The sequence below is a fragment of the Alexandromys fortis genome, unplaced genomic scaffold, assembly GCF_014885135.2.
Source record: "Alexandromys fortis isolate MF-2015 unplaced genomic scaffold, M_Fortis_MF-2015_v1.1 scaffold_119, whole genome shotgun sequence".
Classification (NCBI taxonomy): domain Eukaryota; kingdom Metazoa; phylum Chordata; class Mammalia; order Rodentia; family Cricetidae; genus Alexandromys; species Alexandromys fortis.
Genome location: NW_026067991.1, coordinates 1,145,884 through 1,161,957, shown reverse-complemented (window position 1 = coordinate 1,161,957; position 16,074 = coordinate 1,145,884). Strand labels below are relative to the sequence as shown.

At 53.0% G+C, this 16,074-nt stretch overlaps 1 protein-coding gene across 3 annotated transcripts in view; it reads right to left on the bottom strand.

The window, feature by feature from the left end:
• Nucleotides 1-6,882: 6,882 nt before the first annotated feature.
• The window catches only part of Bdh1 (3-hydroxybutyrate dehydrogenase 1), a 58,110-nt gene continuing 48,918 nt past the window's right edge, over nucleotides 6,883-16,074 (bottom strand). For all 3 annotated transcript variants that reach the window (XM_050159826.1, XM_050159824.1, XM_050159825.1), the window contains exons 5-7: nucleotides 15,556-15,697; nucleotides 9,176-9,328; nucleotides 6,883-7,615 (exon numbers count right to left, since the gene is read on the bottom strand). In XM_050159826.1, the coding sequence (XP_050015783.1) occupies nucleotides 7,146-7,615; nucleotides 9,176-9,328; nucleotides 15,556-15,697 (765 nt within the window). In that variant the 3' untranslated portion in view covers nucleotides 6,883-7,145. The remainder of the gene's footprint in view (nucleotides 7,616-9,175; nucleotides 9,329-15,555; nucleotides 15,698-16,074) is intronic.

The window sequence follows — 16,074 nt, the reverse complement described above, 5'->3', positions numbered from 1 at the left end:
AGGGAGTCACCTCAGTAACCAGTGTCTCACATCAGCAAGCTCAGGACGAGCTAAGAGGACAAGTGTGCCTCCCATTTGTCTGGATCCCTGCAACCTGTAGGATTGACAGGGAGGCTCAAGGGTTAGGGGACATAGAGGATCAGGGACAGTCTCTCAGAGCAGTCCTCTGTGGGTGCCCATGGCTCCTGCTTGCAGTAAGTTCAGGGGTCCAGCTGCTGTGGACATCCTGGGTGAGTGAGCTTGGGGCCTGGGACAGAGGGCAGGAGCTGTACCATCCTGGCCCCAAGAAGCTAAATACTCTATGTTCCCCAATCTCCTTGTTTGTGTTGTTGTTGTTGACCTATGGAGTTTTTCACCTAGAAAACATGCAGGATTTCCCCCAACAGCCGTGGTGGTTCTCATAGAGCCCATTTCAAACCCAGGACAAGATGCCACTGTCCTTCTCTGTTCAGAGATGTGAAGTTCTGAGTGAGAATAGCCCCCATAGGCTCAAAGATTTGAATGCCTGGTCCCTGATTAGTGGAACTGCTTGGGAAGGATTAGGAGGTGTGGCCTTGTTGGAGGAGGTGTGGCCTTGTTGGAGGAGGTGTGGCCTTGTTGGAGGAGGTGTGGCCTTATTGGAGGAGGTGTGTCACTGGAGGCCGGCTCTGACATTTCCAAAGCCCACCCCTGGTCCAGTGTCTCCCTCTCTGCCTGACGCCATCAGATCAGGACATAAAGGTCTCAGCTACTTTCCCAGCACTGTCCCCGCTCCCACCATAATGACCGTGGAGGAAGCCTCTAAAACTGTAGGAAAGCCTTCAATTAATTTCTTTCTTTTTTTAAGAGTGGCCTTGGTCATGGTGTCTCCTACACCCATAGAACCGTGACTGAGACAAGAGCCTACATGCTGCCCCTTCCCTGTCAAACCCAGAAACTCTGAGAGAGTCCCAGAAAGTTCCAGTATCTAGGCACTCTCAGAGAGTTTCAGTGGGCTGCCCTCAAGCATGAGAGGGGTTTCCAGGGCACAAAGGGTGGAGCAAGGGCTGGGGTTGAATGTCACCTCCATCCCACCCAAACACACTGCTGGGATCTTTTTTTGTTTTAGTTTTCAAGACAGGGTTTCTCTGTGTACTGACTCACTGGAACTCACTCTGTAGACCAGTTTGGCCTCGAACTCACAAAGCCGCCAGCCTCTGCCTCCTGAGTGCTGAGATCAAAGGCGTGCGCCACCACTGCCTGGCTGCCCTGCTTGGATGTCACTGCAGCAGCATGTTACAGCATCTCTTCTCCAGCCTTCTGTTTTCCAGCTGCGCTTTGGAGTTACCTTGAAGAATTAAAGTCCTGGGCCCACCCACTCTAGCTCCGACTCTAGGTGTTTTTGTGTGTTTTGTGGTGCTGGGATTTCCCAGGGTTTCCTGTTTACTAGGTGTGTGCTCCATCACTGAGCCACATTCCCCGGCCGGCCATGACTCTGATTTTCCCCTCTGCTGTATGAACCAGTTTCCCGAGAGATTCCTACACAATTGTTCTTGGAGCCAGGGCCTGGATGGCTTTGGAGATCCTACTTAAACCAGTCTTTGCGTATCTCACCCCACCTATTCCTGGTGCTGCAGCTCTTCCAGACTCCCCAAATTACTGTGCTTTTTCTTTAAAGATGCTGTCTCCCCAAGTTCCAGCGTTTGGCCTGTCAGACCAGGCCTCTGGAAATCCAGCATCCCATAGGGGACACCTGCAGCCTGCTTGCCTTCCCCTCCCCAGGTACTTCCACACACTTGTAACACCAGGGTTTCCTGAGCACCCAACAGTTTAGAAAGTGGTGTGGTCTGTCCACCCCATCCCCCACCACGTCAGCCAGCTTGGCTGGGAAGAACATCTCACCCTAGATCTCCTGCAGTCAGAGGACAGGTAGCTCTTAACTCTACCCCTCCACCCCGAGTATTGAAGAAGACACAGGAAGGGGCCTGTTCTTTGTCCCCTTTCCTTGAAGATGCCCTTGCTGCTACGTAAATCTCGTGTTTTCTCTTTTAGCATCCTGCTGCTCTTTGCTTCACTTTTCTTCCCTTGCTTTGGAGCCCAGGCTGGCCTTGAGTTCCTGATTGACTTTCTGCTGGGAAGGCCGAGACGCAGCACAGAGCCTGGCTTCCATCTTTGTTTTTCCTCCCAAGTACTAACAAGGTCTCACTCTGCTTAGCTTCCCAGATCAGGCGAGACTGGGGGAAATATTCAGGACGATATGGCTGTAGGTCTGTCTTTGTTGCTTATGGTGGGTCCTGCACCACGTCGGACAACTTCAGCCAGACATTTTGAACCAAAAATTTTCGGTGGAACACAGCAAAAGGAGGAAAGAGGTGGCTGCAGAGCCAAGCATCCCTTACGTGAAGACTACAGCTGAAACCGAGGAAGATGGCTAGTCTGCTCTACTTCTGAGGAGCCCAGTGCAGCTACTCCAGGAGCTGTAATTAAGTTCACCTCTAATTGGATAAGTGAGACCAGCCTGACATGTGAGAGAGTAATTAATTCTCACTGGGGGCAGGACAAAGTCACTGGGCAGCGGCATCTCCGGAATCCTCATTCATGTTCTCTCTTTCTCCCCCTCCCTCCATCTTTCCCTCCTTCTGATACATGTCCAAGAATGGGAAGGCAGAATGCCCCAGCCCTGCCTTAGAATCTTCCTGTCTCTACTCTCTGTCCCTTCGCATCAAGGGCATGGTCATTCGACAATACCTTGGACATGGCACAAGACAAAGAAGGCCGGGCCTCCCCTCTGCTCCTCCTTCTGCAAACTGTGGGCTGGGAAGAGGCTGGCTTTAATGTTACCGCATCACCCACTGTTCCATCTCTGACTTAAGTCTAGCTCAGATCTCGGGTCCCTTTGGAGACTAGGGGAACAGGAGGGAGTCCTGGAGACAGAAACTTGAATGCTGCGTTTGCCTTGGCACACTGACTATGATCTCCCATAAATCACATAACCTCCCTGAGGCTCTGGTTCCTTATCTGCAAAATGGGCATAATGTTCGCCATCACTAATAACCAACCCGCTTACCGTGGAAGGAGATGAGAGACAACAGTTGTTTGGGCACGTGTGAGCAAGCGGCTCTTAGCACCTAGCCAGAGGTGAAAAGTTCTTGGACACCTGAAGGCAACTCAGCCAGCCTTCCAGCCCAGAACGTGTCATCTGTCCGTGAGGGATGGGGTAACCACGGCTGAAATCTCCTGTTCACATAGCCAGGGGTATGGGAGCCTTGTCAAAAGAGGGACCTGAGCTCTTGAACTTAACTTGGCCACTACCAAGTATCAAGAGGATTGAGATGTCAATTGTTCTGTGGAGATCTGGGTCAGAGCCAAAGTCATGTGCCCAAGACTTGAGGCTAGACAGTAGAGGCAGGGTTGACTCTGCCTTTGGCTAAATCTTCTAGGACCAAGGAAAGACTCCCGGATACTGAGTCCTCTGTCACTAGCGAGGCTCAAGCTCCAAGGCAGCCTCTGTTAGCCCTTGGCCAAACTACGGTCCCTGGTCCCCATCCTAGACGCTCACACTATGCCTCTGAAGCTGTCACTCACGAATCTCCATCCTCTAAGGACTGGGCAGACCAGAAAGGCTTTGTATGCCTTGGGTAATCTCCACGGCAGTCCTGGTGCCTTCATCTCTCTTTGTTAGTGCTAACCAAACCTGTCTGTCTCAAGCCCTGCGCCCATGTCTCTCAAGTCCCTAGGGGTGTGGACTCAAGTGTTTCTAGAACCTGTCCTCTGAAATGCCCACTGGGCACAGAATCAGCCTGCCGCAAGGTGGCTGAAGGATTCCTCTAGCACCGTCTCCCAGGGAGCCCTGCTTAGAATGCCTATGGAGTGGGGGTGGGGGCAGGGGGAGCTGGTTTGTGTGGCCCTGCTCTGGGATGGTTACTGTGCTGGAGCTTAGAAATTCCTCTTACTGTTACATAATCGAGGTATTTTTTTCCCCTCCTTATTTTAGATCCTGGTACCATCTGTCCTGTTTTTCGTGTTTCGCTGACTCTGGGCTGGAGGTGAGCTCAGGCTTGGCCAGTCAGTCGGCTTTGTCCCTCACGTGATGAGAGAGGAAAGCCTTAACTGTAAAAAACGAGATCTTGACCCCGCCCTGCCTGCCTGCCAGGGCAGCCGGAAGGATCAGCAGAGAGGTGTAACTGGCTGGGTGAGTGTGTCTGGCGCTGTACACAGGAGTCTGGTTGTTAACCTGGTTCTCCGAGCTAGGCGAAGGTGCTCGCTCACCTGTCCTAGGAGAGTGCCCACAGATTTGCAGAGCAGGCTTGAAACATTGGAAGTGAACAGACCTCGCCACGGGAGGCTCAAGACTCCCTGCCATAGGCTGGCAGGGGCACCGCCCTAGCGGTTTGTGACAGGCAAGGCCAGGTGGTCTCGTCACCTGCTCGCGTGGCCTCTTGGCCTTGCGGTGGCCATGGAATGTGAAGCTCGGCCCGTGTTGACTTAGCAGACAGAAAAGTCTTGCAAAAACCTTGTCCATTTCCAGCCATCAGAGGTGGGTGGGTTCACGCTAGCTGCAGCAGGCCAGAGGTCCCAGCTGAAGTCCTAGGTGCAGGCTAAACTCAACCCGAGTCCCATCCTTATTCCTCCCCACCCCCACTCAAGGGTTTGTCCGAAATGCTTTCCTTCCTGTTGACTGTGGAACTAACTGAGGTTCAAAAGCACAACCAAAGGTTTGGGCTGACGGAGCCAGCACACACTGCAAGCCCATCTCCCTGCCGTAAAGGCCATGGGAAGGAGCCCGTAAGACAAAGAATGCCAGGCTCTTGGCTATACTGGTCAGTTTGGCAGTTATAAAAACATGCCAGCGATTGAGGATTAAGCAATAAAATACATGTTCACATAACTCTGGAGGCTGGATGTTCTGTCCCCACCCTCTGATGCTGGACGAGTTACCCTCCTCTTTGGGGCCTCGGTTATATGACCTATAAAATGGGAATGCCCTGTGATCTGCCCACCTCACCTGTCTCGTAAAGATCAAAGGCAGTCCTGTGTCCAAGCTGGATGGTAGTTGCAACAAGGGAAACGGGGAGAGGGGAGATGAATTACCACTGAGATTATCTGGAGGAAAGGTACACTGGGGTTTTCTTTTCTGAGACAGGATCTTACTGTGTAGTCCAGGCTGGCTTGGAACTCCCTCTGTAGACCAGGCTTATCTTGAGCTCACAGAGATCAGCCCCTTCTTCTGCCTGGTAGCCTCAGGCTTTTCAGTTACAAGACTACAGAGGAAAATGCAGGGCCAGCAAGACAGTCAGTGTAATCCTAAGTAAAACAAATCACAAGAGCCTGACCAGGCAGTCCTCTTTTGCAGCTTAAGATGCCGGTGGTGGCGATTGTCTGGCATTCAGCTTATTTCTCCTCGGGACTCAAGTATGTGCCACTTCTAATCCCTTCTAGTTCCCAGTGATGGATGGATGCAGACGTGCAACTCCAGGCCACTCTCCACGTGTTACAACCAATCTCTTTATTAAGCACGAAAACAAATTCTCCAAGATGTAAAAACGCCACCTGAAGGCTCCAGCTGGAAACAGTCACTGCGGTACAAAAGCAGCTTGCTGCCGTGGGCTCGCTGCTGTGAGGGAGCTCTCTGGACCCCGAGGCCCCGCCTCCCTCTTTCCTTCCCTCCCAGGCCCTATCTGTCTTGCCTGAAGACAGGGGCTGGAATCGGGTACCCCTGTTTGAATCCGGAGCAACCCAAAGCCCAAATGGCAAGCTGAATTCGCTCTCTGTGGAACCCTCTTAGCTTCAGCAAGGCTGCACCCGGCAGTCTGGTCTAGCTGCCTAGGTTCCTTTGCTTTCTCCTGGCACTGGGCTCCGGGTTCAAGACAGACAGCTTCTTAGGAGTGTAAGGATCACCGTTTCTAAAGGGGCTTTGCTTCTTTCTTTGTTCCAGCCAGTGTCCAAGTAGGTGGTCAAACGCTCTTGGAGGACCTCAAGCTTGTGTGGAAGAAAAAAACGCCTGAGCCGACTCTAGCCGAGGAGGCATGGCTCCCTCTGGTGGCAGGTCGGGATTTTGCCGCAAAAGGCACTCCCTAGCTCACGGCTTGACACCACCAGGAAGAAGGCAGTACTTGGTTTGGATCCAAATACCCAGACCCCGATCAACTGCAGGGACAGGCAGCCTTCAAATTCAAACCTTCCTGATGGGCAACACAGACTGCCTAGCAGTGTCTCAGCGTAATTAAAAAATAATGTTTACAGTAGGAAGGAGAGGTGACCACCCTGAAGTCCTGTGGAGCAGGTGTGAGTGTGTGTGTCTGTGCGCGCGAGTGCGCATGCACCACATAAGCACATGAGACAGTAGGTACCCAGACCCATTGCTAGGGAGATGTCTCAGTGCCCAGCCTTGGCACTGCTAATCTGTCTACAGCCCCAAGGATAGCACCAATCCTGTCCAAGGCGAAACCAAACCATACTCCTAGGCAAAGAGCACCTCTGCCCAGACCCAACCTGAGTCTTCAAAGATGGTGGAGAAACCTCAGCTGGCAACCTCTAGATCTCCCATCCCCAGCCAGCTGAGAGTCAGTGGCTGCTGGCCACCAGTCGCACAGTGCCATGGATGGGCAGAGAACACACAGTAGCACCTGGTGTGACTGTCTCAAGAGAAGACACTCTGCTGGTAAGAGGGTTCAAGGATCAATGGGTCCAAGGTGTCCCTGGAACACAATGTGATGAGTTTTACGGCAATGCCCAAGCACGAGCGGGCCCACCCAGGTGCAATGGAAGGGGTATTTCATTGCACCCACGTGCCACGGAGCTGCAAGTTCTTCCTGCACACGAGAAAAAAAATCTGTTCTTTTTACTCGTGAGACTAGCTTAAGGATTAAATGGGATAAATATTTTGAACAGATGCTTTGGCTTAGAAATGATTTTGGATACTAGTCTAATAATCTGTTTTTAATAGAAAGATATTTCCCACAAATCTTTGTATAAAATCAACTTGAACTAGATAGAAGCACCATGTTGGCCTTGAGGCTTAGGGTCACCCACCTGTGACCCCCACATCTGTGAAGGCCTACCACCACGTGAACAAGTAAGGTTAATGCTAAGATAAGTCTTCCTACGACCGTGGTAACCGTATGAACTCCCTCCCCTCAGCCTTCCCCCTCCCACCAGATCCCGAGGCAGAGGACACAGGAGCCTCTTCAGTGGATGTAGATCTTGTCAGAGATGGCTCCCGGCAAGTGTGTCATGATCTGCATTCGCAGCCACCAGTAGTAGTCCATGGGGTGGTAGCGGGTGTAGGGGGTGGCGGCAGTCAGGGCGTGTGTGACAGCGTCGATGACAGAGGAGGTGTCTGTGGAGCCGCTGTTGCAGTAGGTCTCCATCTTGGCGATCTTCTCATCAAAGTACTTCTTGCCGTAATCTTTGCGGACGACCTCGGGAAGCTCGTCCCACATCTTCTTGGCGATGGCCTGGATACGCTCAGGGCTATACAGACTGGTGGCCGCGATGAAATTGCCGGGCTCCACCACACTGACCTTCACGCCCAAAGGATGCATCTCATAGCGCAGGCAGTCAGAGAAAGCCTCTACCCCGAACTTGGTGATGCAGTATGGCGAGCGGGCTGGGTTGGCCATGCGGCCCAGCATGCTGCTGATATTAACGACACGGCCTATAGAAGAAGACGGCAAACATCTGCTCAGGGGGCATTGCCCTGTGACATGGTGGCCCGGCAGAGACAGCTTTAGAACCTTCCGGAGGCAGGGGGCCTTCTTGGGCCACCCAGCTAATCAGTATTCCCCAGCTTCCCCAAGGGAACAAATGAGAAACAAGCCTGTGGACCAGGAGGTGCAGTAGACTAGGCAACACACAACTGGCTGATGGCAGCCAAAGCCTGCCTGGAAGCAATACTGTGGGGTGAAAACACACTGGGTGCCCCTGGGACATGGAATGGCTATGTTTGTGTGGACCTGTGATCGACTCTAAGCAGGGTCTGATGCTGATCCGGGAGAATAGGAAGCTAAAACTCTTTCTCCCCAGTCAGGTGCACAGAGAAGTAACGTGGCAAGTCCAAGTGGGTACTGACCGCTGGCACAGCTAGGGATGGAGATAGAGCGCAGAAGACAGAGTGCCCAGAACGAGGTTGGCACAAGGGAGCCTAGAACACCCCAGTGGAGAGGAGGACCTGGGTTGGTGGGCTGTTCCCAACACCAGATCCAGAAAGAAGTGGGCTGGGGCAGGCGCAGGGGCCCGGTTACTAAAGCTGATTTCAAGGTTGGACATTAGGTGGCACTGTGGGACTCAGGCACAGAGAAAATGGTGCCCTCAAAAGCATTCTGTCACAGGCCCAGCCTGGGAATGCAGGGGCCCATTACAACTCCCCATAGGGTTGGGGTAGATCCTCTCAGTCCAGGCTGACCTGGGTCAGCTTGCCTAAGGCGTGCCCCCAGGAACACCCGCCCCCGTGGGAAGTCACTGAAAGGTTGAGCTTCCTCACAAAGACTACAGACTGAACCCCGTTCACGCCTATGCTGCCAAGACCTTGGGGCAGATCTGGGGATCTGGTACCTTTTGTCACAAGGGCTTGCTGTTCCAGGGGAAAAGTCAGATCTCATGACTTTATAGACGGTTTTGCTCCCATTTGGCTATTTTACATGATTTGGGGATCGCGTCTCTTCTCCAAGTTTCTGGTCTTGTTTGAACTGAATAACACGACGTCTCATTTTTAAGCTACGGAACATGCTAATATTTGTTTAGTATTACACAGCGATGGAACAGCATGTAGACACAGCTGGTGCCCATGTGCTGACTTCTGCAGATTTGGTTCTTAGAGGACAAGCCTCTACGACCCATGAACCCGGAGTGCACAGACCACTGAACTACCTTTCTTGTGTGTTTTTGAGACAGGGTCTCATGTATCCCAGGCTGACTATAACCTCAAGGTCTTCCTGCCTCGGTCGCCCGAGTGCTGGGTTTACAGATGTCTACCACCATCCCAGCTCATCTGTTCCACTTCTGAAAGCCACAGACCCCTCTCCCCTGCCTGACCATGTACTTCTGTACATGGGGATTGCCATTCCCAAGCCCAGCCTGGCTCTGAGATGCCCGAGGTCAGCCTCGCCGTTATGGACGGTAGCTCTGGCAGGTCTGGGGTTTCCATTCTGAACAGGAATGAAAAGGTTGGATAGGTAGAGGGAGGAGTGGGCAGGAAGACTCTCTCTTCCCAACTCACCTTTGGCTCTCCGGAGAAGGGGGAGGAAGGATTTTGTCGTGCGTACCGTGCCCCAGAGGTTCACTTCTGCCACCTCCTTATACGTCTCCATGCTGGTGAACTCCACCTCCCCAAATGTTGAAATGCCTGCATTGTTAACCAGGCCCCACATTCCTGCACACGAGAGGACACAGCCAGTCACCATATGGACTCAAACACAAACACTTGTCTGCCCCTCTCTGCTCCGATCTCTTTCTTCCACGACTCCCAGCCTCTCGCCCAAGGCTTTCAGGAAACAATTCTAGAGTGGGCCATCTCTAGAGTGAAAGGGAGAGAGAGCCAACACCCTGACTAAACAGACTGTCCCTATGGTAGAACATGCAGGCTTCATGCCAGTGCAGACAGAATCAGTTCTCAGCCCTTCCTGACTGTGTCTCCCTCCATTCCAGCTCTGTGTGGTTCTTATCACCTTGACACGTATCTGGGAAGGGGTCGTAGTAATTAAAAAGATGTCTCCATCAGATCGGTTTGTAAGCAATCTGTAGGGTGTTTTCTTGATTTGGAGGGGCCCACTATGGGTGCTCCAAATGCCTTCTTGCCAGGTGGTGTGGAAGAAAGCAATTGAGCAACCCATGTAGGGCAAGCCAGGAAGCCGCACTGCTCCACGGCCTCTGCTTCTGTCTTGCCTTCAGGCCCTTGCTTTGAGTTTCTGCTCTGATTTCCTTCAGTGACGAACTATGATGTGGAAGTTTATACACCAAATAAACCCTCTCCCCATGTGCTTGTGGCCATGGTGTCTATCACAGCAACACAAAAGTGAAGGCGACAGGCATTTCTCCTCCACATGAACACCCTGCACCTATTCATCCAACTCAGCTATTGCTCCGACAGCCCCTCTAGCCAGCAGTCAAGGAAACCTCAGGAACTTTCCAAGCCAAGCTCATAGAAGGGCACACAACCTCAAGGTCACCCATTAAGTTATGGGCTCTGCTGCCAAGCCTTGTTCATGGTCAGGCGCCGCCCCACTCCACCTTGGGACTGTTAACAATCCTCTATTCTCTCGAGCTCCTCCTCCGAGCAGGCTGCTGTTTGCTGGTCACACATTAAGGGACCTTGGCTCGGGAGTCTTTCAGTCAGTGTGTCTCTTCTCGCCCTCTCCTGAGACTGTGCGGTGTGATACAGGCTATGAGAAGATGCCTGTTCTCTCAGCGTTGACTGTTCCCTACGAGAGCAGCTAAGGGACAGCTGGCTTTTGTAGACTCAGACAATATTGGTTCTGCAAAGTTCCTGGAGTTTATTTTGTCTGCTAACTATTTTTGCAGCAAGGCAAGGGAAACCAAAGCTGTCAAGGGAAAAGACAGATTTAAGTCTCATCATTAAGTCAGAGGCAGAGTTGAACCTGAGCCAAGGGAGCACAGCCTGTTTTCCAGGACTCGGTTCGAGTTCAGTTTTTTGGGTGTAAGCTGTGGATGGGTCAGAGCCCCAGGGCAGAGTGGGGTCCTGCCTCTTTGGTGTGGAGAGCCTCAGCATTTCGTCTCCTTACGGCTTATTCTCCTGCCTCTGAAAGCTCTGTGCCCCTTGCAGGGGCTTCAGCAGACAAGGTGCCTGCTCGCAGCCAGTGAGAATAAGGCCGGGACTTACTCTCCCAGTGCATCATGGGAATGAATGTGTAAATGACAGAGTAATTGGTCTCATGTTGCTTTCCTTCCGTCTTGCCCAAATTAAAGCTTAGTCAGCTGACCTCTGGTGCCTTCTCCTTCAATTACGGGGAATTAAGGGCATTTATTAAGGAGAGGAAATTGCTGGTTAACCAAGTGTCCAAAGAGCTCCCTCCTGCACCAGCTGCCTGCCGGGGCTTCCTGCCCTCAGCTCTCAGGCTGAAGTTGTGACCTTGAGGCACAACCCACGTGGTCCAAGGCATCCCAGAAATCCACGGCTCCCAGGTCTGTCTTTTGACTTCCCCGAGCCTTCTCTCCTGGAGTCCAGAGGCTAGGCTAACCCCTGGCCTCTACCCATGCCGCCCCGCCCAGAGCTGGCAGGCTTTTCTTCCATTTAGGTGCTTCTCCTTTGCCCCAGTAGCTGCCCTTCAACTCCATCTCTATTAGGAATTCAAGATGTGCGTGTAGGTGGCGGATGTCTACAAACAAACACTCCATTTCCACATCCCAAGGAGCCTTCTTAACCATGCATGTCACCTGATCTCCTTCCTTCTGCAGCCAGCCTTCTGAGAACATCCTATCCTCTCAATCCGGTCACACTGCTCTGGACTCCAACCTCCATCTCCTGTTCACTACAGCCGGCCGGAGAGGCCACCAAGTAAACCCCGCCTCTGTCTCTATTCTCTTCTTAGACACTGTCTACCAATGGCCCTGGACACCAGCTTTCCCCTGGGTATAGTGACACCGGGCATCCCAGCGCTTTTCCTCTACCAGCCTCCACCCGTCGCAGACACACCCAGTGTCTCACGCTCAGCCTGACTCTCCTGAATGCTGACACAGTCTCCTCGTCTACTAGATGTTTATAGAACCTTCCAGCGGCTTTGTGTTTGATTCAGATGGGACGGTATCACATGACCAAAAATGCATCCATGCATGCATGCTCAACCTGAAAATGAAACAATCCTATCTGGCATTACTGTCCCATAAAGATGAATTAAACTACTGTGTGATAGAGCTGGTGACTTGGCAGATAGCAGTTAGCCTCAGAGCTCTCCAGGGTCCTTAGCCAAAGCTCCAACAGCGGCGCCCCTGCCAGTCCAGAAGGCAGCTGCTTCCCCAAAAAGATCTCACCATTACCTCCATGTCCAGACAACTCCCATGGACCCCTAAGAGGATCAGCTCCAGAACTCCGCCTTACCGTCTCTTCTATCTGCGCTGTGCTAACTCACCCTGAGCACAGCGAACACACTGCGTCTGTCCTGTTAGTGTGAACACACTCGCTCCTCTAGCTCCTTCACTTTTCCCATCCGATGTGTCAGCCAGGGCTGGGAGATGCCTGGTGGTTAGAATGACAGCCACCAGGCCCTGGAGAGGCACTATGATGATGCCACCTGACCCTCATAGCTAAGCCACACAGTAGATGCTAAATCGGCCCATAGCTGAATGAGGAAACCGAAGCTCAGTGTCACCAGGACCAGGCGAGGAAGATACAATTCAGACCTAGACAAAGGAGGAGCCTTTAAGTTCAGCCCCACATAGCTGCTGGTTTCCTTTGCTGGAGCAGAGAGTCAATTCTGTTTCCTTCAGCATTAACTTAGGTCCTGGCTGACCTCTCTGCTGTGCAGCTGGTGAAAACCCAGGTCTCCCTGCCTCAATCTGTATCTTCCATCTCTACAGGACCTGCAGCCAGGTTAGTCTTTCTCCTTGGGTCCTGTAGCTCTCAATCTGTGGGTAGCACACAAGGCCCTGGCAGACTTCTTCCCACCCCTACACATTCTGCCTCCCTCAGTACGAACAGCTCAGTTGCTCCTCTGGGAAGCCTGCCCCTTGTCACCACAGAGGTGAAGTCTAGACTAATGAGATCGGCTAGATGTACTTTACCACTTCACAGACGAGCAAGTTGAGGCCCACGCAGGGCCTGGCTGACATCCAAGTCACATTTCTCTGGAGAGGCGGAGCCCGGGAGAAACCCAGTCCTCCCACTCTGATACCAAGAGACGGGTCTGACGTAAAAGATTCCCTGCCTACGGCATCAAGCCCCCGGGTGGTTTAACTGTTCTCCGAAGGTTTGTTCCGAAGCCACTAGGTTGGTGTCTAGTTCCAAGCTCCTCCTGCCAGATCAGAGCCCTCCAGGCACCAAACATAGTCCCAGGCAAACAGCAAGAACTCAGTAAATGCTTACTCAATGGTAAGGAATGACTCTGGGGTCAGGCCACACCCACAACCCGTCAACAGCTGTGTGTACGCTTTCCTGGAGTTGGGAGGGCTGTTCACAGGCACAGATGTCCAGTCCCTCCGAGTCCTACAAAGCAGGGTAGGTGGGACTAGTGAAAGATGGCTCTAAGGACACCTCAGCACCTCAGGTGACTTCTCAGACTCCAGTAGTGACTGTCCCACGGAACCAGAGTGAAAACCAAGCTCAAAATGTGCCCAAGATGGGAGTATACCTGTCCTTGTGTTAAACGTGACTGCTGAGATGTACGGGGAGGGCGCCACCTGGAGGTCAAAGCCAGCACTGCATGTGGGAGCTGTTCCTGATTTACCAGGAAAAGGACCACAGGGCTCAAGGGGGCGAGCAGTGGGAGGTGGGGTGGATAACTGGCAGGGAAGAGGCAGATGGGGAGAATGGGAAAGACTTGGGGGGCGGGGGGATCCGGCATGCAAATGCCATCTGACTGTTTTATTTTCTGGTTTTGAACCCAAGAGTTCCAAATCATTTCCCCCAAACTGCATTATGGTTATGGTGGGTCACGGTGACGGGCGGAGCAGAGGCTGTGGATCCCAGCTGTGCCCCATTACCATCAAGCCCCACGAGCTGTGATTTCAGACTTCCTGATGCTGTGGCCATCCCCCTTCCTGGTCTGTGAAGGCAGCACCCTAGCTGCCCAGGGAGGCTGTGGGGACAAAGGGTGACAGGCTATGTGGCTGGCAATCATCCCACTGGGGCCCAGCCGGCCTTTTCTAAATGGGCCAGGGACACCAACTATCGCTGTTAATCATTAAACAGATTTCAGTGGGTCTGTAACACACTGGGCGCTCCTGGAGAACACGGGGCCCCACAATGGCCTCTCAGAGGGTAGGGTGGCAGCACCCAGCTGTGGAGGTGACCCCAGTGACAGACTCCCTAACCAACAGATTCTCCCATAGCTAGCCGTGTGGCACAAGCTCTTCTCAGAGATGGCAGCGTTTTTCAGCCTGGCAATTTCGGTAATCTACACAGCACAGGTGCAGGTCCCCCGGCCCCCTTCACTGGACCCCATCCAGAAGCTGTGCAGCAGGGAGCTAACTGAGGCAGCCCCCCTTTTCCCTGGCCTGCCAAGGGGCTCTAAGATCAACAGCACAGGCTGATTCTTCCACAGGGCCTACTGTGTGGCCTAGCTCCATGCTTTCGGGGTCCACTTGAATGGTACCCCACCCTCTCTGAGCTGGAGAGCAGATCCCCTCAAACTAAGGTCCTCCACCCAGACTGAACTCATGACAGTGTGCTAAGGCAGCTCTGCAGGATTCGATCCTTGGCCCCCTGGCTCTCCACACTTTCTACTTTGAGGCACTCCATCCAACCTCTGTGACATACATCTCTCTCCTCCCTGGGTCCTAACTCCTTGTATCCCCTCTGGACACTCCCCCAGGGTGTCCCCTGGGCACTTCCATGCCTTCTTACCTGTCCCTTATCTTGCTCCTGCCGTTAAGGACAGCAACTATGTAGGACAGACACCTCCTGCCTCTTTTTCATCCCCATATCCAAATCAACTCTACCAGCTCTGTTCTCTCAGTGCCATTAGCGAGCTCCAGTACCTCCGGCGAGCGCCAGTACCACCAGCGAGTGCCAGTACCACGGGCGGGCAAGCTCAGTACCACCGGCGAGCTCCAGTACCACCGGCGAGCGCCAATACCACCGGCGAGCGCCAGTACCACCGGCGAGCTCCAGTACCACCGGCGAGCGCCAATACCACCATGTTCAGGCCTGTGCCACCCACATTCCCCTTTAACCCATCTGTCCCCCACTGTAATGCAGGCTTCAGAGGGAGCTTTGGAAGTCGAGCCAGGTCATTACCTCAAGACAATCCCTTCACTCTCCGGCACCTTTGGCCAAGAAACCAGTCCCCTACCTCATCTGCTGCTGCCTCCAGTCTCAACCTTGCGATGGGACCCTCTGTCACACCCCAGCACACCATGGGCTGCTTCCCAGCACCGTTCATGCTCTGCCTCCCCCCCCCCCCCCCCCCCCCCCCCCCCCCCCCCCCCCCCCCCCCCCCCCCCCCCCCCCCCCCCCCCCGCATCACCTCCCTGGGTCTCGACCACACTACCCACTCCTCCCATACCCCTGACACTGGGCCCAGCCCCTTTCCTTGCTGCTCTGCCTCTGTTCATGCCCTGATCCCTGATGATGAACTCAGTCCGCCCACTGAACCCTAAGGTCCTCAGGGACAGAGAACATTTGGGTATCTTTGTGTCCCCGTCACTCAGCCCAGAGTGGGCATTCAAAGAGCATTGGATGAACTGGCCTGAACTAGGAAGTCAATCTGTCCCTCCACAGATTTCAAGCTTGCCTCTAGTCCTATTTCACTGCCCTATTATACAGGTATGTTTAATTTAATCCACTTCCTTATACCGAGCAGAAGGAAGAGTTTAAACAATAAAGAGAGGAACCTTTCTCCAGGAGGCCAGCAAACGGAGGGCAGTGTTGGGCAGGATCCCTGGAAGGGCACCACATACCAACCCTCAGTCTCGCGGCACCCTTACCCTTCTCAGGGTCCTTCAGGCTGGAGCGGATGGTCTCCACTGCTTTCTCTATCTCTTCGCTGTTGCAGACATTGAGCTGGACGGTTCTCAGGCGGTCACTCTTTAAGCTGTCCAGCTCCTTGACCCCAGCATCACCTTTGTCCTGGGGGAGATAGGGCTGCAGTCACTGCTGTCCTTCGTACCCTGGGCAGGTTCTGGACTTAGGACCCAGCCCAGGTAGGGACTGCCTTGAACCCCCTACAAAGCCTGAGGCTTACCCTGACACAAGACTAAGAAAGTTCACTGTAACGTTATTCAAAATAGCCAAAGGCCAAGACAAGTTTTTATAAATATTCTGAATGAATGTTTATTTTGATTTTTGTGTAAGTTTTAATATATGTGCTGCCGAAGTGAGCACAGATTTTTGTGTAAGTTTTAAAATGCAGTTTGGGGCTGGAAAGATGACTCAGCAGTTAAGAGTACTTGCTGCTCTTGCAGAGGACTTGGGTTCGGTTCCCAGCACCTATATAGTGGCGCACA